This window comes from Paroedura picta, chromosome 5, assembly GCF_049243985.1.
Source record: "Paroedura picta isolate Pp20150507F chromosome 5, Ppicta_v3.0, whole genome shotgun sequence".
Classification (NCBI taxonomy): domain Eukaryota; kingdom Metazoa; phylum Chordata; class Lepidosauria; order Squamata; family Gekkonidae; genus Paroedura; species Paroedura picta.
Window position 1 is genome coordinate 95,188,043 of NC_135373.1, and position 22,099 is coordinate 95,210,141.

The following is a 22,099-nucleotide window of genomic DNA, read 5'->3' on the forward strand; positions in this document are numbered from 1 at the left end:
ATGGGTTCTCAGGCAGGGAGGCCAGTATTTTGATGATTATACCTAGCCTTAACCATAGGCCTGATAGAACAGGTCCGTTTAAGAAAGAGAGAGAAGGAAATTTTGTCTTTCCACCTATCTTCTGGAAACTTGTTGACACTTCAAGAATAATTATGAACCAATTATAATTTACATTTAAATTACTTTGAAATAGTCTAAAATCAATACTTAGAATTCTCTAATTTGTCTAAATGCTGTATTACAAACTTAATTTCAAATATGTTGTGTAAATACATTCCTGGTACACTTCTTTTCAGTTCACTGACTATTACATGCTTCTAATTACACTTAACTATTAATCATAACCTACATTTCCCCCAAATGAAGATTTTCAGTTTAATTCTATGTATAAATGTGGAGAATATGTACCACTGAACAAACCACCAGTCAAATGCTTACAGTTTGAATTAATAGCTTCCTTTGATAAATCTTATCAAATATTTTGTTTAGCAGCACAAAATTACTTTACAGGATTAGACCAGGTCCATTTAGTCTAGTATTCTGGACTAAATATTACAACAGGTCATCAGAAGTAAGCATAAATTCATTATCATAGTAATCCTTACAACAGTGTAAGGTAGGTCAGTATAATTATCTCTGTATTGCACATGGGATTACAGTTAATACATAATTGCTTGCCAAATGGGTTTGTGAACAAAGGAAATATTTGAATTGGGGACCTCTGGGTTCACAGCTTGTTTTCTTAATCTCTATTCTATAATCACTCTAATTTCTTCCTTGGGTAACCAGCAGCTGGTTCACCAAGTGGCAACAATTTTTATAAGCGGTTTGGGAAGGGGAAGGAACTACACGGCCTCTCCTTGTTTTTCTCACTTTCCCGAACACTCCTTATAACCTTTACTTTAACTTCTTTGCAGAACTCCAGCTCTGATTTGCCAGATTTTTTGCCTGTCTCTACACTTTGATGTTTTTGTATCTTCCCCTTTCCTATTCTAGCTACCTCCTGATGCATAATTATTTATTTTATTTTATATCATGTTCAAATGATAATTCTTTATGGATTTGATCATTAATAGCAATTAACTCTTTGACTGAATGAAGCATAGAATCTCCAGGAGTCACATATTAAAATGAGCTTTGTGAATCTAGCCCAAGAATTGTGTTATGAGTTGCTTTAGAAATTTCTATCAAAAAAGAGTTGGTTACAAAATGGGGTATAAAAACAAATTCTTCTTTTAGCATTGGACATATGCACTGCATGCCAGACATGTTTTCAGGTATGAGAATGACTTTGTGAAAAAGAGAATGACCCATATATGGCAAAACATGGAGTTATTTTTACACAAAGAATAGCATGTTGTGTCAGAAGTATCAATGTTTTATGCATCCTTCAAGACTCCAGTTTTTTACACTACCCTCTAAATAATTGGAGCTGATTATGCAAAGAGGAAACCAAACCTCTTTGGGAATCTGAAATGCTTTCCATTGCTTCCAGTATAAAGAGGCAGCAGTCTCAAAGTAAGTAGTGTTAACATTTTGTTGCACAAGCAGTAACAGGGTGTGTGTGTGTGTTATCAATTGGCTTTGCACCTGAAAGAGAAGACCAATTTGTCATCACTCTTGGTTACAGCTCATTAAGAAATGGGAATTAGTGTGAGTAAAGTGTGATGACACCATTTCTCATGTTCACCTATATTAGGATGCAGTTTGTTAAAACTTGGATCAAGTTGTATTATTTCCTACAAGATCACATAAATCAGCTACTAATTTTTTCAGAAAGAAATGGGGAAGAAAGAGTATCTATTTTACTGCTTAGCATAAGATCCATGATCCAGCTATCAGAGAACCTCTCACTGGAATCAGCGCTGCTATGCCAGCACCAAAATAATTTCAGTCTGGCAGCAATGGCAGTGGACGCCTCTAACCTGATGGGGTGTTGGTGTGGAAGCATTAAAGGATGCCTCAGTGATGACACAACATTAACAGCTGGCCTGGCCTCAGGTGCCTTTAGTAGCAACGGTCAATCTTGGTCCTCACGTGCGACCTTGGGGAAGCCAATGACTTGTGACTTGTGCTGAATTGGCACCAAGCATCAAGGAGAGCAAGGAGAGCATAGTAAGACCTGATTTTAAATTTCTTATTTACCTTTTTTGGCAAAGGCTCAGAAGTTGACCTGGTGGTCAATACCTCCAGCCCATGAATGGGACCTTTTGGTGGGAGCATGAAGGCAGTTATGGGGTTAGAGGGCTGTACAGAGGTAGACCTACCCCTCAGACTTAGAGGCCTGCATGGCCTTTTCCCACAGAGTGGCTATAAGACAAGCATCCCTACCGTCTCTGGTGTTGGGAATCATCTGATGACAGGCTGGGCAAGTCTCTGTGACCTGGCCCTTGCCTAGACCGAGTAAACATGCAGAATGCTCATCATTTTGGGCCATTTTTGTCCTGCACTCTTCGCACTTCTTAAAGACAGCCATGTCAAAAATATCTGAGGAAGTTCTTTTCTTTTTACCTCAGTGGCCTGATCAGTATTTTGAACCATTTTGATATATTAAAATCTTTTAACAAAATCTTTATGGTTTATATTTATTTTTATGGTATATAAAAATTAAAAATACAGAGCTCTCAGCAACTTATGGGTCACCATGAAGTACTTCAAGGAAGTAAGTCCTCTCTTCACAGCAGAAAGAAGAGAACTGAGGAAGGAATGCTGTCCCCACCTGTGTTGTGTGACCATTTGGGCAGGAAAAGGGATCACTGTAGAGTACTCCCAATGTCTATAACATTCTTAAGGAAGCTTGGAAGCTCTTCTCTGCAGCTGGCCTACAGTCATGTGGCCCTTCTTGGGCTTCACAGAAGCCATGACAATAAACAATATGAAAACCATGCCAGTCTAAAGTGAGTATCATGCATTTTACAGAAGAAAAAGAAGAGTCCAAAGTGAGTATCATGAATTTTATATAGCTATGAAGCCTGGGATACTAAAGTGTTGGAGTAAAATGTGGAAGAACCATGTTCAGATCCCCACTGTACTAGAAAACTCTCTGGGCCAGCTTAGGTCAGTCACTTTCTTCCAGGCTCAGCCACCTTACAGAGAGCTGGATTCCTACTAGATTTCTGTATTCAGTCTAGAGTTATTGTGAGAGTGAAATGAAGGTAGAGATTAAACTGCCACTTCATGTTTATTGGATGAAGGACTCAATAAAAACATACTAAATTAATAATTTCATTATAAGTCTCAACTTAATAAATGCCTTACCTTGGAGTAGTGCAGCAATTTGGAGTGACTGCTGAGAAGGATGTTCTTTAAGAGTATCTAAAACAGTTCTACTCAAACTGTCCTTAATGTTAGCATCAATTTCTGAAAGAAATATAGTATGCTTGAAATATTGATAGGCAAAGCATTCTTCAGTATATTACTCATAACACCTAGCTGTTTAGTATAGTACAATGTCATTTTGAATGCTGATTAACAGGTACCTATTTTAACATGTACATGTAAGCAATCATTATTTAGACTCTTAAATTTCATACAACATACAGGAGCCAAATACTAGAAAGGTCAGGCAATGTTCTTTTGCATTTTTAATTAATCTGTTTGCTTGAATATATACCATCAGCAACATGCACAGTGCTTTTCAGATGAACAAGAAGAGAGGTTCCAAGAAATTTTTTGATCCAAAACACAGGAAACAACAGAATAAGATAGGAAAAAGGAGGCAAACATAGGCCTAGTCAGTACAACACTAGGGACAGGTATTAACTGGCTCTCAAACTAAAGTTCTTCATGTATTTGCCGTTCACAAACTCAAGTTTGTGGCAGGCAAATCAGCATGAACATTCCACAAGGTTTCAAGCAGTTCATGAATGGATACATTTCCAGACAGACTTTCTCTGCTCAATCTAAATGTTTAACAAACTTCCAAGCAACATGGGGATGGAACTTGGAGGGCATGCTGAGGAGCATCCAGGGAAGATAGCCTGCAACTTTGAAGTGTCTAGCTTATACAGAATCCTTTCTATATACTCCTGAACTTTTACCTGTCAGTTCCACAGAAAGTATTTTTCTGGGGCACCATCTTTGGGTGTCTGTAACTCCCATCCTCACCGAAGTGGGAGGTCAGATATAAGAGAGTTTGCTGGAGATGTCTTGTGAGTTTGGTATCTCTAGCAAACCTAGATTACTTCAAAATTTGGAGAAAGATAGCAGTAAATCTTGGATGGATGCTGTAGAAATGGGAAAATTCAGATTTTTCCAAGTCATGTCATTTATTTTCCCTGACAGTGTCTCCATGGCAGCCACTTCCTCCCTGGGGTGCAACTTCTTTTTTATATATATATCATCACTAGACTGTTAGTGTATCAATATACCATTGTAACAATATGTGTATCAGGTTCTCTGATTTCCCATATTTCTTTTTTTAAGTAAGTATCTAATTGATTCATTTGAAATGTAGTGTTGGAGTAGACAAAAAGACATGCCTAGATTTTCTGCCTAGATTTTCAATGGGGTCAATTTCCAGGAAAGTATCATTAGGATTGCAGCCTGAACATGATCAAAGCAATTGCAGTGCAATTCTAAAGAGACTTACACCCTTTTAAGTTTTATATGTGCAACAACAACCAAATTTCTTAAAGCTGAAATAGAACTTTGCAAAATTAAAAATGTCTAAGTCTCAGATGGGATAATTATGATTTACCTCTTTCTAGCAGAATGCGTACCACATCTACCTTTCCGAACAAAGCAGCTTCATGCAGTGCACTCCCCTTTTCTGTCTGGAAAACAGTAAGGATTGTCTGAAATTTCATATAATCCTTTAACTCTTTATAACAGAGTTATTTATTTAAGTAAAAAAATGATATTAATAGATTAGAAATTAAAGAAATAGCTTGGGTGGAGTGTAAACATGTCTCTACGCATGTTCAATCTACACTCAGCCAAACTATGTGCATGCATAGAAATTGTTTATTGTTAATGCCATTTCCTCTTGATGACTGTTGTAACATTTCACATGAACTATTCAAAACAAATATGTAATTCAGATAACAGTATCATGCTGCTTGAACAAACTAATCATATTTGTATACCATTGAAATCTTATTTATGAACCATACCTACAATCTTCTCATATAAATGAAAACTTGGGATATTACATTAAATGATCTTTTGCTCGCCATAAAAGTATTTTTCAAAATCTTCAACTAGATTCAATCAGGGGCATTAGTATGGTTGCACTCAAAGATCCCTTGCTGGCATCTCTCCAAACATCCCATTGTCCAGCTAACACACCTCTCACCCATCCAAAAATGTTTTACAATGGAATTAATTTTCGTGTCTTTTTTTTTAAGAGAAGAAGCATGTGATACTGTTGCTCCGTCATTATCTCTGTGCTTCTTTTCTGCCTAGATTTTCAATGGGGTCAATTTCCAGGAAAGTATCATTAGGATTGCAGCCTGAACATGGAGTACAAGATGAGATCTCAAACTTCGCAGGGTCTGGTTGAATCTTCTAAACCTCTTTGTAACATACAAGTAGATACAGTCAAATCCTGAAGTCCAAAATGATGTTGCAGATGAAGACATATATCTCCTTCATCAAGACGGATGAAGACTCCATCACTGATATACCACCAGTAGCAGTAGCTAGGGAGTGGCACATCTATCTAAAAATTTTACATCCAGTGGGAGAGAGCTAGGGAGAGAGCCAGTATCAGCCAGTGTGCTGACTTACTCGTGGAGTGCTATCATTTGTTCTAGCACTTCAGCCTAGAAATGCCACCAGCATCTTTTGCTGCACTCCCTCCACAGAAAGCAAAGCTAAATCCCTCCTCCACCAATAAAGAAGATCATATTCTTTGTATTTTTCCTAGTCCACAATGGATAAACTCTGGGTATATTTGTACCTTGGGAAGAGTGGAGTTGTGCCAAGGTATGCCCATGTCAATGCATAGATGCCCTTAATTGCACCACTTCTACTTTCAAAGAAGTCTGGACTTTAGAGACAGAAGGATTAACAAGGGTAGCCCTATCGAGTACATAGAGCACAATGTAGTCATGTTTCAACATGATGAAGTTATCCCTTCAGTCAAGTCCAACACTTGGCGATCCTATGGCTCAATTGTCACCACAGTTTTCAATCTTGCACCACTTCTTTGAGTTTTGTAATGTTCTGGCCAGTATTCATTTTGATCATATGTAACCACCACGTTCTTTGTTGACCTGGTTTCCTTTTATAATTGGCCAATCCTAACATAATAGCTTTGTCCATTGATTGAATGATATGGCCAAAATGATTGAGTCGGAGTTTCTTGATTTTGTCTACCAGTGATATATAGGGCTTTATGTGCTGTAGCATTTTGTGACCTTGTTCGTGACTTTTGCTGTTCATGGAATCTGCAGAAGCCTTCTCTAACACTAGAGTTCATATGAATCAATTCTCTTCTTGTCCGATTATTTCATCGTCCAACTTTCACAGTCAGAAGTTACTATCGGGAATATGATAGATCAAACTACATTAGATAAACAGGCTTATGTCCTTGCTTTTCTATGTTTGGTTCAAGCTTGTCATTGCTAAGCAACCCAGAGCAACTTGACGTTTTATTACCATACTGCAATCATCACTATGATAATTTTGTGATCCAAAAAAAATTATTCTTGAATGCATTAATTGTTATTGTGACATATCTGTTTTTTGTAGTGCCCATTATTTTTTTCTTTTTAGTGCTTAAGAAAAAGCCAAATTTCTTGCTTACTTCATTGATCTTTGTAATCAGCTGTTCTAGGCCTTGCTTAGTTTCTAATAGGAGTGTAGTGTCACCAGCATACTGAAGATTATTTATATTCCTTCTTCCAATATTAATTCCAATGTTTGATTCTTTGAGTTTGATCTCTCTCATAATGATTTCAACATACAAGTTTAACATGAAGGGGGAAAGAATACAACCTTGGTACACTCCTTTCTTTATTTTTAACCAGTCAATGTTGCCAAATGGTATACAAATGGTATGCAATATTATTTAAATAAAATTAAAATTCTAAAATCAGTCAGCATAATAGCAATTCGGACATCAAAGTTCCTGGTTTCAATTGCCTTCCACGTGGGAGTTGAAATGGGTGTGATAACTCTTTCCCCACTGCAGCTCTCTGTGTCCAGTTCTGAAGGAAGGCGACCAGCCACTGAAGGTCTGTCCCAGGAATCCCAGTCCCAATGAAACCATGTCAAATGCGGCCAACAGATCTAACATCACAAGAATAGCCAAACTGCCCCTATCCAGCTGGTGCTGGAGGTCAACATTTCTATCACTGCAATGATAACCTGAAGTTTATCTTCAGGAACTTTCAACCAGTGATTAAAAGCTTGAGAGGGTTTGGTTCTGATTTGTTTACCTGGTAGTTATATGGCTCCAACAGAATTCTTTTAGAAACTTTTTCTAACTGTTCAGTTTTATAGGTTTTTATTTGATTTGATATATTTATATATTTCAGAATAAAGTTTTAAAATTATGTACTAACTTGGCAGCTGACATCCATTCCAGCCTCTAGAAGCACTTGTACGACAGCTTTGTGGCCATTACGTGCAGCAAGGTGCAAAGGGGTATGTTTCCTTGTGTTGCAGCTCATCAAATTTGGATATGCATTGATTATCATCTTTACCACTCGCAGACGACCATATAAGGCTGCCAAATCCAATGGAGTCTCCAATTTGTTGTTTCTTATTGTAGGATCTGCTAGTTCATCCAGCAAAACAGCTACCACTTCTGAGTGTCCATACTGTGCTGCACAGTGCAAAGCCGTTTCATTTTCATTGTTCTGTTACAAGAAAAAATAAAATGCATTGTCAACAACTATACAGCGCTTGAATGAAATCTTTCTATATAAGTAGTATGAGCATATCAAAGCAGATTAAATAATTATTAAATAATTATTATTTCATTACTGAGAGTTTCACTAAATACCTCTAAAATGCCTCAGCTTAAAGAACACAACTAATTGAAAAGACAGTTATCATTTGTGAGCCTCATTTGAAGACAAGCTATTGTATTCTTTGACCAGGTCTCTAATGAAAGAAGCCCCAACGTGGATTTGTTCTTCTAAAACTTCTTTTGCTCATGTGACTCCAAAAGCTATTAAAAATGAGAATACAGCAACATTACCACAGATTAATTGAGCGGTATCAATATGGAGAAATAATTTTGTGGCACATATGGAATAACCAAAGCATGCATTTGTAACTGTTTATTAATACCTACTGAATACCTATCAATACCTGCTGAATAACAGAAATCTAGTGTGGATCAAAAGATTTAGTTGCTTGAATGAAAGACACTTTCATATAGCTTCCTGCAAAGCTTTAGTACAGAGATCCCCAACCTTTCTCAGTGGAACAGGCTTCCTTGGAAGGTGGTGGATTCTCCATCATTGGAGATTTTTAAACAGAGGCTGAATAGAGAGGCTGATTCTGTAAAGGTTCAAGGAGGTGGCAGGTTACAGTGGATGAGCAATAGGGTTGTGAGTGTTCTGCATAGTGCAGGGGGTTGGACTAGATGACCAGGAGATAAGAAAGTACTTTATTATTCTATGATAATTTAAGAGGACAACAAACTTAAAGGATCCATTCGTTCCCAGTAATACATTCCTACCAGCGAATTCCCAGTGAACCTTACCTGAATCTATTTCACCTATAATTCATTATTCTTGAGGAAAATGTATTTTTTGCAAACTTATTAATAGTATGAAAAATTTCATCAATCCTTATGGCAATGAATTTTTTTTTTCTTGATTGTGCTACAAGCAGTTCCACTTGGGTAATTTATATCATAAAATGTTCTTGCAACAAGATTTATGTTGATAAGCTACAAGGAATCTAAGAACAGAATCTCTTAACATTAAAAAAATGTTTGTGTCCAGTGGCATCTTTTAGAAAAAACAAGTTTTATTCAAGGTAAAAGCCTTTGTGTACATGCACAGTTCTGTATCTGAAGAGGTGTGCATGCATATAAAATATTATACCTTGAATAATACTTTGTTGGCCTTAAAAGTGTCACTGGACTCAAACTTTGCTCTGCTGTTTCATTGCTACCCACCCAAATCTATCTGAACACAAAAGTAATACTGACCACAAAAACAGGTGCCCCTTTAGTACATCATTTTATAGAACACAGTCATGGTCCCCCATATACACAACAGAATGTTAATGAAGCATAAAGCAGAGTGGAATTTGAGACTGAACATTCTGGTTCCTCATGGGTTAAATTCAAATGAGTAACCGTGTTGGGCTGAAGCAGCACAATAAAATCAGAGTCCACTAGCACCTTTAAGACCAACAAAGATTTATTCAAGGTGTGAGCTTTCGAGTGCAAGCACCCTTCATCAGACTATGAACTGACCATCATAACAGTAGGAATATATAAGCAAAAGTTAATCCTGTTACATTAGTAAACTGTGTCACAGCATCCAAACACAACCACGTGATAACTCCCTGACAAACCAGCAAATGAGACCCCTCAAACCCATTTGTAGTTCACAAAGACATAGAAGTCTAGTTCTCTTATTCCTGATTTTATACCTATGATAATCATTTTCTCTTCAAATCTGTTGCTGTGGGAACTATGATATTTTACGAGTCAGTCCATATACTTATATGCTTTATCAAATCTTATTGTGTCTAAATGTGAAAAATTCTCTATATTGTATCTGTAAAACAATTCTCTAAACCGAACATTTTTAGCATGGATAGGGCATGGAAGTAACATGGTGGTTGTTTCTATGCATATTACAGAATAGATGGACCAAGATGGCAGCCAGAGCAGTCAAGGAATCAGACTGCTCCCTAAATTAGATTTAGCACAGAAAAAGCTGACCCAAAACAGCAAAGTTTTGCCAAGCCAATCAAAAAATGATAAATCAGATAAATCAGAATGGGCAGCCCTGAGTTGCCATAAGAAGTGATTGGGGCTATCCCTCCACAGACACATAATCCCACCAAACAAAAATAAGACCAGTTTCTTCACCAAAGACAGAACCGGGGTTCAAGGAAAATCCTAGCAAAATACGCACCTAGCGAAATAAGGCACCTTCTAAGACCAACATTGAAATAGAATTAACAAATCTTAAAACAACTAACAATGACCAAATATGGTCATCTCACGCACATCAGCTATAACGGAGGGAGTGATCACAATGGGGGGGGCAAGAGGGGGTCAGGGATCCCGTTATTGAGGGGAAGAGGCAGAGACAGAGATGGGAGGAGGTGGGACGAGACAAGTGACCTGAGATACAGACATGCTCAGATCCCTTCCAACCTCCATCCCATATGTCAGGACACTAGGGTGGAGACAAAGGTGAACAACTCGTCTCTTACACTGATGTTATGTAACTCCAGGTGGCTTAATAACGCCTATACCTTGCAAGACTATTTTGCAAATATCAACATAGACCTGGTGTGCATGATGGACAAATGGGTCAGGGAGGGTGAGACAGCTGCCCTTAAAGAGCTAGCCCCCTGCCAGATTCTCTATCCTCCATCAGCCTTGTACTGTGGGGCAGGGAGGAGGGGCAGCAATCTTGATCTGAGAGGACTTTTCCTTCAGGGCTCTCCCCATGCTATCAATTCCAAGAACTGAATGTGTAGGCCTCGGATGGGACTCAATCAAGAGCCTGGACATTACAGTTCCCTAGATTCTTAATTATGTGGGAATTTAACATCCATGCTGAGCTGCCAAACTCTAGAAATGGGCTGGAGCTAGTGTCAGCCATGTTGATGCTAGGGCTCTTGCAAGTTCTTGTTGGCCCTACCCATCAAGCAGGCCGCACCCTGGACCTCACTGTGGGGTTGAATCTGGATCTAGTCTCAGCTAAGGCCATGCCATGGTCAGACCACTGTGCCCTGAAGGCCCACTAAGGCTACCACACTCTCCTCTGTTGGGCACTGAGCAGATTTCAGCTCACCCGTGGAGACTTTTGGATCTGATTGGATTCCTGAATGCTCTGCAGGACCCAATGCCTCCCGGCACTTCTCTAAATGTTCTGGTCAGTGACTGGCACAACTGAATGCTGGCCATCATTGACGAGATAGCTCCCCAATGCCCCCTCTGCCCCTGTCTCTGTGAGAAGAAACAAGAACTGAGACAAGTCTGGAGGAAGACTCATGATGAAGTTGCAGCAACATCTTATAGAATGCAGTTGAGAGCCTATGAGATGATGAAATCGGTAAAATGCACATTTTCTTTGACTGCAATCTCATGTGCTAACTCACGCCTAGCATAATTAGCACAGATAAAAGGAGGAGGTGAAGGTAGTCAGTAGTGGGGCATCCCCTACCTGATTGGTCTTCTTGGGTGAGTGATGTCCCAGAGGACCATCAGGTAGCAAGTACTTCATGCACACATGTCCTGGACTTTATGTGGAATGATGTCTATCCAAGTAATGGATAAATTATAGCAAATGAAAATCAAAGTTTTTCTGAAAGCAGAATATCAAGTATTGTAACAGAAACTGGGGTATGTAATAAAGAAGACTCACTAGAATAAACAGCTACAAACCAACAAGAGTTCTATATACAATGCAACAATTGCTTCTATTGCCAAATTAAATTAAATTAAACTCACACTAATTGAATCCCAAATAGAATACATTCCACAGATTAAGAAAAGCACTGCCAAGTCTACAAGAAGGCATGTGTGGTTAACAATACAAGTCAAGGAAGCAAAATAAGTAAAGAGGTTTCTTTTTAAAAGTGGAAAGTCTGTCCCAATGAATTGAACAGAAGAGACTATAGGCTCTAGCAAAAGAAATATTAGAAATGAGGAAAGAAAGTTTGAGGAGTAGGTTGCTAAATATATCATCAGATAATAAACATTTTTAAAAAACGTATCCAGAACAGGAAATTAACCAGAGAAGAATTGGGGTCTTTAAATGACAAAGGAATAAGGGGCTTGCTAAAGAAAGGTGGAAAGATGGCAGAAAAGCTCAATTACTTTTGTGCTTCTGTGACCACTGCAGAAAGTGTGAGGCACATACCCTTGCCACAATCCTTGTTTTCAGGAAGGGATTCTGAAAAACTGTGCCAAACTGCGATGACCAGAGATAAAATTCTAGACCTACTGGAAAAATTAAAAACTGGCAAATACCAAGGACTTTTAAAGAACTCAGATGCGAGACAGATTATCTATTAACCTGTATATATAACCTATCATTAAATTCAGTCACCAGGAGACTGGAAAGTTGTATCACGGTTCCACAGGGCCTGCAAAACAAAGATCTTCCACCAGACATTTAAAAAGGGTCCCAAAGGGAACCCAGGAAATTAGAGGCCATTGAACCTATCATCTGTCCCAGAGTAATTAGTAGAAACTGTAATCAATGATAGAAAAAGATTTTTAAAATCAGCTTCAACAAAGGGAAGTCGACTTTACCAACCTTTTGGAGTTCTTTGAGAAAGTGAAAAGGGATATAGACAATGGTGACCCATTTTATATACCTGGACTTTGAAAAGATTTTTAACAAGGTTTTAACACTAAAGACTCCTGAGTAAACTTAGCAGTAATGATAGGCAGGAAATTTCTGGACAGACAAAAGGAAACACTAGTTTACATAGAGACTGATAAAAATGTGGAATTCATGGCCAGAGGATGTAGTGATGGCCACAGGAATAAACAGCTTTACAAGGGGATTAGAAGGTAAATCTATCAATGGCTACTAGCCATGGTCACTGAAGGGCTTTGACATTCAGACCAGGAGAAAAGGCTGGGACGGCGCCTGCATGTAAGTGGGGCTAATCCCCATTTATGCACTTTGTTGCTGGCTTGGCTCCCTCCAATGACCTGCAGCAATGGAACACTGATTTTTTTGCATTCCCCTTTTTGCCATGACTGCCATCGGCAGCTATGCCAGGCCAGGCCCATGCACACTGGGAAGAGCTGGGGCTTCCAGGCCTGGTTCCTCCTCTGCCTATGGTGTCACAGCAGAGCTGCAGAGCCACAAGGGGGTTTTTAACCATCCAGAATGTGAGAATCCCACCCTCATGGAAGTAACCCTCCTCTGAATCCCAGAGCCAGAAATCAGCTTCAGGGGAAGGCCTCAGCCTCTATGCCATTTTGTTGGCAATCCAAATTGGCCACTGTGTGAGGCAGGATGTTTGAATAAATTGACTATTTGGTTGGATTCAGCAGGGCTGTTCTTGCGTTTTTCCTTCTCACGCACTAAACTGGAAAAAATGATTCAAACACAAACTACAGTCAATACTACCAACACTTATGTACAAGTTTAATGATCTTTACGAATAATTATATTTAAAGCAAAACATGCATGGTAAACTTTGGCAGCTGTTCGAGGGGGTGGTTTGGTCAAATTCTGGAGCAATCTCTAATAATGTTTAGTACAAATATCACTTTTCTGGTATCAGAGCTATCAAAGATATCAATATAATGAATTTAGCAAGGGAAGAGCCTTCCTTTCAGTAGACAAAGTAAAATTATATTATAAAACTAGATTTAGAGCAGAAACTAGCAAACAATAATAATATATTTCTAGTCCATTTTGAGGAGGGATATCTTTTTAAGGGAGTGGCAGTATTAATTAGTTGGCAGAAGAACATATGTTGGATTGAAAATAATACCGTCTCATATTATTTTCATTATACCCATTATGCACGGGCCATAATGCCCGCTCTGGCGGCAGCAGGGCATCGGGGTAAATTACCCGATTATGCATGCCCCTGCTGCCAGCGTGGGCATGGCCTGGTCCAGGGCCACGGAAAACCCATGTTATGGAAATGCAGTAACTTCCACGGTCCCCGGGATGCTGCGGATGCTGGCAGGGGCTGGGGTGGGCCAGTGCTGTGCATAATCGACAGTGCCGGGGCTTTCGGCCCACCCGGCTTTAACCTACGGTGTTCCTGTAGGGACACCGTACACCCCTACCAGCTCCGCGGAGCTGGCAGGGGCATCCCCCTGCCCCCGCTGTCGCATGCGATAGGGGCCCAGCCCATCCCCACTCACCCACGGCCACTGCCATGGCTGGGCATCTTCCCAGCCCCGGCGCACAGCATGTGTGATCGCACTGCCCCAGAGCATCGCCATATGCTGGGGAGCCCCATCCCCGCGCATACACGGGGAACGGCGAAGCATTCTACCTCACCGCAATGGCGCGGCAGCCACACGGAGTATCGGCCACCGTCCATAAATGTGGAAGGCTAACAGAGCTCAAGGAAACTGAACAGCAAGAAAAACACAGAATGCAGAGTCCTGAAATATCCATAGTGATTAATCTTTACCTCCTAGAATCAGTATAGAGCTGAGTATAGTTAATCTAGTGTCATAATTAATGTCAGGACCATCCCTTTATCCAAATAAACTCTATGAAAAAATACTTCAAGATGTATTTCTCTCCTTTCAGCTGTCTTTACAACATAGAATGAAAGAATTAATGCAAATTCATGTCAAGTAAATCCAGTAGTACTTGATGATCCAACAAATTTAATTTTTCTGTTCTGTTATTTCAGTCTGGATATTATTGTTATTTACATATAAAATGAGCACTGTCTTGAATACAGGTATCAGGAATGAACTTGTCCCAATATGTTTAATTTTTTTAAAGTTTTGTATGTATATACTACTGAACATATGAACATCAAACTGGTAATCTTCTAATCCAGAAAGCAGTGGAACAAATTTTCAGCCACAAGCATAATGAGTACATTATAAGCCATGCATGCATAACTGTATGCTTCAAACAGGCAGTTAAGTACACAACTGCCTAGTATGAAGATAAAGATGCTTTATGATAATTAGGAGGAATAACTGACAAAGCCAACTTTGAGACTGGGTAATAATTTCACCTCATTTCAATGTATATGAAAAACTACTGCAGAATTAATGGAATAGCATGTTGCAAGAAAATTCAGAAGCACATTACCTGAGACTCAAGATGCAGATTGAAACTGACTAACACTGTGAGAGTCTAGTCAATTTCAATCTTGTTCAGTGTCATTGGTAAAACACCTCTATTGCAGTTCTACTGCAACTGTTGAGTTGACCCTAAGAAACAGAAAAAAAGAAGAGGGGGGGAAAGTAGAGAGCGAGAGAGAGAGAAATAAGGAAGGTAGGAAATAACAGACATATAGAGTAAGACACACAAAGGGGTAAGAAAGGATGGAAAACAGGAAACTAGTTGTTGAAACCTCCTCTACTTTTCTCTAACAATTGGATTAGAACAGGGGTAGTCAAACTGCGGCCCTCCAGATGTCCATGGACTACAATTCCCAGAAGCCCCTGCCAGCATGGCAGGGGCTTCTGGGAATTGTGGTCCATGGACATCTGGAGGGCCGCAGTTTGACTACCCCTGGATTAGAATTATACCTTCTTAAGCTTATCAGAAAGTTTCACAGTGATACGTCTTTGACTTGTGAGTCTATATATTGTAGATATATCAGCCACCAGTAGAAAGACTTCTTTATTAACAAGAACACATCCATTAATTCTAAAAAAACAAATATATACAGACTTGACCCTGTAAAAGTTAAGAATTTAACCACCATGCTTATGTCAGTGAAAGAATTAAGTGCACACTTAACTGTTTGTTATTGAAATCTACAGGAATTCTTTATTGTTTGCTTGGGATAATTTTTAGTTTCCATACATTTAATTATACAAGTTGTTATAATACTCTTAATTAACTCATGTATCAACAGAATGTGAAATGTCAATAGAGTCATGAGAAAATTATACTGCTCTTAAGGACACATTGTACTGCTTTACAAAACAGGAGGCTTACTATTTTCCAAACATCTTATCATGATACAGGGCTGGTTGAATTAAAGGAGATCAGACAATTTAGTTAATGAGACATTTGTTAACTATATGAATTCCAGTCCTTAGTAACTCAAAAACTTTTAATTCAGCAATTACATTTTCCCCTTTATTATAGAACATATGCATTTAATATATTATCACAAAAGGAGAAAGAAGTACTCAAGTATTGATAAATATGAAAAAAATGAAATAGTGAAACAAAATACACTGAATGACACCAAAAAAGATAGAGAATAACCTCACACACTATACAAAGGAGATTTATCCTACATAGATTATGTAAAATAAATTATGTATTTACTTCATGTCAACATGGATGTTATATATTAATCATAAAATGGTAACTCAGTTATAACTAGTTACAATACAATAGTTTCTTCAAAGAGCTTAACAAATGTTTCTGTTGGAAACAAAAGATTCTTTTTGAGGACAGTGTTCCCATCCTTCAATTATTCTGTGCTGTTCATTTCCCCCTTTGCCTACTCCTCTCAAAATCTCCAGCATGCACAAACTAGTGTTTTTATAAATATATTTTCATATTCTAATTTTATCTTCACACTCCTAAACATCACTAAAACCAAGTATGCACAGGGTGGACTGGCCGAGCTGGTGGTGACAAGACTTCGGGGCAAATCCCAGATTATGCCCAACGTTGCCACCATCCCAGACACCACCGAGCCCTGGCCCAGCCCATGCCCTTGGAAGGCTCGCTCTAAGGGAATGCGGATTCTTCCGTGTTATCGGAGCACCCATGTGCACTGGCCTCATACATAATCGAAGGAGATGGGCCTTTGGCCTGGCTCCTTCCCCAACCTACGGTGCCCCTATGAGGATGCCTCTTGCCCCTCTCAGCTCCATGGAGATGCGGAGCAGAACGGGGCATCCCCCCACCCCCACCATGCTGGTAGGGTGGCATGTTGCTCCCCTGCCAGTGAGTGTTGGGGGGCCTGTGCCCCCTACCTCTCACTCCTCCCCTCCACCACCACTGCCATAGCAAAGCACACTTTCAGCTCCACGTTGTGTGCACGTGGCCATTATGGCAGGGCAGATGGTGTATGCCAGGGGACCCCTCCTCCATAGATATGCAGGGAACAGTGGGCATCCCACCCCACCGCAATGAAATGGCCCAGTGTGACTGCCACCATGCATAATAGGTCTATAGCAGTAACTTGCACAGTAGTCAACTTCTTCTTAAATTGTTCCATTTTAGGATTTACAATCTGTAACTTTTCCAATATGTGCAACCTAGCAAACTTCTCACCCCGCACTTGGCTTGTCAATCACAGCAAGCCACCAATCACAGCACAGCAGTTCTCTTGTGAAACTTTCTTCCCACCCAAGCCCCAACATTTTTTTTAAAGGCCTTTCTCTATTGGTATGCAGTAATGCCACAACACAGATGCATTTTTAATAAAAATCAACACTGCCGCGTTGCTATGGAGAAGTGTGAGAATGACACAGCATCCCCTCCCTTTTTTGGGATTTGTGTTCTTTTGGACTTCATTTATGTCTGGGTGGATTTCTGAGGTGCTGAACATGGTAACTGGAGCCCAAAAAGTCATTTTTGGTAAATGATTGGCTTAAAAACAAAGCGTTTACACCCCTGTATGATCAGGAAAAGGTTGCTTGATCACCTGCCCCGCCCCCTTTTTCCAGTTCATTTCCCATCTTCACAAAACACAAATGAGCCTGTTTTTGCCTGCCTGAGTTGTGAGAAGGCTGGACATAGTAACTGAAGCAGAAAAAAGCCATTTTTGGTAAATGATTGGCTTAAAACAAAGTGCGCAAGCCCTGTATGATCAGGGGAAGGCTTTCACCCCTCTTTCCCAGCTCATTCCCCACCTCCAGAAAACAAAAATGGGACTCTGTTTTTGCCAGCCTGATCCCAAAAAGACCGTGGATAGTTTGCAGAAGATTTTATTTTACCTTTTACAATGTTGCTTTGTGGTTACGCTGCAACACAGACCACACCATTAAAAAAATTACTCAGAGCAGGAAATGGATAGGGGAGGGTGGGTGTGAGGGCAGGACAGTGGTACAGACAATTGCACCTTTCCCCTTCCAAACAGGCTTGCCTCTGGCTGCTCACTGGTTGCTCACCAATGGGATGTGAGATAAAAAGTAGCAAATCCACTTTTTGTGATTCCCTCATCCCAAGGGTAATCTGGGCAAAATGTGAACCTGCCTCTAGACTGCCTCGGAATGCAGGTGATGTCATGTGGAGGAGGCTGTCCAGGGGCAGATTCCTCGTGCCAAAACGGTCTGACCTTCGCCTGCTTAGAATCTTTTGAGCACATACCAGCCAAATACAATCACTTTTATGACCAATTTATTTCACTGTAACACACAATAAACTTTCCCATACTGAAAAACAACAGAACTTTGAACCAGAGTTTAATGTTAACAATGATAAATATACAATGTTTGAATTTATAGAGGTATAGTTTTGAAATTACACTGAATTTGTTTTAATATATCTTATTTCCACACAGCATTTATTTATTTAATTTATACCCAGCCTTCTCCAACAATATTTAAGGCGGATTATTATTATTATTATTATTATTATTATTATTATTATTATTATTGGATTGTTACCTGCCGCTATTGGTGAACCATTGTGTGGTGAGTTATGAGATAAACCCCCACATAAAATAATCATATAACCTCATTAAAATATATTACAATCCCTGGCAAGCAAATAACTATTTTCCCACCCCACAAAAACTAACCCCCTCACGGTGCACCATGGTGGTATCAATCGATGGTGATGGTTCAAACCGGCAATGGTCTGACCTAATAAATATTGCATATCAATATCAATAAAATGTCAGTATTAACAAAACAGTTGTTAGCCTTCTCATAAGGAAGTAGTTGCCAGATAAAAGCCCTGAGAAACAGTTCTACTTTGCATAATTGTTTTACTAAGAATATTTTTCTTAAGAAATCATTTATTGTTTCTTTAAGCAATATTCATCATAATTTTTAAAAAATACTTCTACAAAGTGAGCTGATAATTCCAGTCATGTAGTGTCTAGAACAGCCTTTCTCAACCTTTTTACCATTGAGAAACCCTGAAACATTCTTCAGGCTTTGAGAAACCCCAGAAGTGGCATGATCATGCAGAATATCATTGAGAAGCCTAACTATGTACACACACACACACCTTCCCATTCCCTCCAGGCCCATAATTGGCCATTGTGGGATGGGGTGGGTTGGCTGACATGACTGTATATGTTCATATCACCTGGTAAATGTTTAAGAAATTTTTAAAATATATAAAAAATGATTAACTCCCACCCATTTAGGAAACCCTTCCAGGGTTATGAAGAAACCCCAGGGTTTCATGAAACCTTGCTTAAGAAAGGCTGGTCTAGAATCTTGTTTACTGAACATTCCTAACAAAATGTACTTATTTTAAATATTTATTTTAAATATTTATAATCCTGAATTTATTTTGACTGAGTTAGGGAAAATATACCTCTATGACCGTTTATGCACTGGAGGTTTCATGCCGGGCTGCAGACTGGAGTTTTACTCATGGCAGATTGCTCCACCTCTTCCTGCACCCACACGGGGGAGCATTTGGACTGGTACACCTCAGCCACCCTCTATTTGTGCTCCTGCATGTGAGCTGGGGCAGTGAAGTTCTCAGTGCATAAACGGTCTATGAGAGCTAGTAAACAACACGGCTACAGGTGTAAGCTATGAAGTTCCTATTTCTACTCTCATCCCAACTGTAAATTTACTATGCTGACTTAGGTACATCCCTCATTTCCCCATCAGCCAACTGCATATAATATTGCTGAGTTACCTTAAAGGACTATAGAAACTTTTTAAAACAATGTATATCAAGAAAGTTAACATTAAAAAGTTCTACTGTAATTACTATTTATATTCATGTGGATTACATGCCATTCCTACTTTTCTTTGTATCAATAATGTTGACTCTACTTGTTATTTATATTTCTTTTGTTTTAATTTCCATGTTACAATCTGCATAAAATTCAAATTTAAGTTATTTAGCATGTTCTATATTAATTTTTGGTTTTGGAATAAAAAGTGTTCTATGCATCAAACCTCCAAAGAAACAGTGAAGAATACTATTAAGCCACCTCAAAGAATCAAACACTGGAATTGAGACTGAAGGAAGGAATATAAATAATCTTTGCTATGCTGATGACACTACCCTCCTGTCAGAAACAAAGGAAAACATACAACAGCTAATTACAAAGGTCAATGAAATAAGTAGGAAATTGGGCCTTTTTTAAACACTAAAAATACAAATATTTTGCAATACCATTGCAAAAAACAGACATGTCACAAAAACAATTGATGGCGAAGTGATCAAATGCGGTCAAGAATTCATTTTTCTTGGATCACAAATTGATGTGAGTGGCAATTACAGTATGGAAATAAAATGTCGAATTGCTCTGGGTCCCTCATCAATGAGCCAAACATGGAAAAGAAAGGACATAAGCCTGACTACCAAATGTAGATTAGTTAGATCTATCATATTTCTGATAGCCACTCAGGGATGTGAAAGTTGTACAGTGAAAAAATTGGACAAGAGAAGAATAGATTCATTTGAACCCTGGTGTTGGAGAAGGTGGGAAATAATACAGTGCATAAAGTCTGATATATCACTGGTAGGCCAAATCACAAAACTCCAGCTCACTTATTTTGGCCACAGCATGCAAGCCAACTAAACAGAGAAAGCAATTATGCTAGGATTGGTCAGTGGAAAAAGGAAATCAGGCCAGCAAAGATCAAAATGGACACCAGGCAGAACACTGCACAGCTAAGGGAGGTGGTGCCTGATCAAGGATTGTGGCCACAGCTGTGCCATGGGATTGCCAAGAGTCAGACTCGACTGAATGGCTGACAACAACAGTGACAAAGAAAATTCCAGGGCAATGAGCCTTTGGTTTCTGTCAGTGGGGCAGGAGAGCCCTCTCAGAGTTAAAGAAGTTGCTCTCAGTGGCAGTAGTGACTGCTAGCACCAAGAAGAAGACAGACCCATCAGGGTTGGCAATGGCCATGGTAATTTATGGGCCATCGGTCTTCTTCTTCTGCTTTCCAGAAGGCTGAGAAGTGGCCCATTCTGCCTCTGAGATATAGTCAAGAGCCTTGGAGGTGGCATCGAGCTAGTCAATGGGGCCATTGGAGCCTGATACAGCTCTGAGAGCTTCTCCCATAGGGCTGCCTTTAATCATTTGGCCCTCTCATTTCTGGTCTTTTGGGTCAATCTCTTACATTCTGCACAGCCAGCATTCAAGTGACCTTCCCTCTAAAAAAAAGCTGAAGAGAGACATAAGGCTAAGGTAAAGAAAGTCCCTAGGAAATGAAGGTCCCCTGTTTTATATCTGACAAAAAACAAGCCTTCTTAGAATATCTTTAAACAATCTTTCAAACTCAATCAAATTTCAAATTTGTTTAAGCTTGCTAGCACTTCTCCATGGCAGGCCTGCAAAGATGCAGATCAATGTGTGACTGCACAGAAACCATGAAGATGAACTAGGAAATTCACTATAGGGTGTTGACAGAGGAATTTACTCCCTTACTCTCTTAATTTGTAAATTTAAATTTTCTGTGTGGGTGTTGGGCCAAACATAGGCTTGTCCCATAAATTTGAGGCTATGTCCAAAATACTGTTCACCATGCAGAGGATAACTGGATCTAAATTGGAAGAATAGAGAACATTCATTCCCTACTTCTATCACATGACCATTTCTGCAAGAGAGGGCTCTACTCTGGCTTGTGATGGAGGGGAGAGGGAGTGCTCAAAACATCTGCATTTTCTAGAAGCTTAGGGCAGGGGTAGGTTGATTACCCCTGACTTAGGGAATCTACTTTCCATGGTTGGCCTTAACTTCATATTTGAGTTTAATCTCTTTAGATATGTATAAGAATTTTAAAAATGTCCTTGCAATAAACAATATATTGCATTCTTTAAAAACTTCTGAAAACTACCTTGCATGAGTTTTGTCTCAGAAAGTTTTAAGGGAACTGGAAGCAGTGTTTCACAACGTTTTTTTTTTTTGTTTGTTTGTTTTGTTTTTTTTGCTCTATTCTTAACAGATTATTCTGGAAATGAAAATGAAATTATTCCTATCAAATTTATTATTATGCATGTTTCCTAAAGGCATGACTCATTCAGAGGTAGATCACATATTTTGCAGAAAGACCAGGTTCTATCCATCTTGCATCTGCAGTGAAAGGATGACAAGCAGCAGTTGTAAGGAAAGATTATTCTGTGGCTGACAGCTGCTACCAGTCAAAGTAAACAAT

At 39.3% G+C, this 22,099-nt stretch overlaps 1 protein-coding gene across 8 annotated transcripts in view; it reads right to left on the reverse strand.

Moving 5' to 3' along the window:
* Positions 1–22,099, reverse strand: part of ANKS1B (ankyrin repeat and sterile alpha motif domain containing 1B) — a 421,823-nt gene that overhangs the window by 369,794 nt on the left and 29,930 nt on the right. For all 8 annotated transcript variants that reach the window (XM_077339156.1, XM_077339148.1, XM_077339147.1 and 5 more), the window contains 3 exons: positions 7,512–7,808; positions 4,700–4,775; positions 3,259–3,360 (listed from right to left, as the gene is read on the reverse strand). In XM_077339156.1, the coding sequence (XP_077195271.1) occupies positions 3,259–3,360; positions 4,700–4,775; positions 7,512–7,808 (475 nt within the window). The remainder of the gene's footprint in view (positions 1–3,258; positions 3,361–4,699; positions 4,776–7,511; positions 7,809–22,099) is intronic.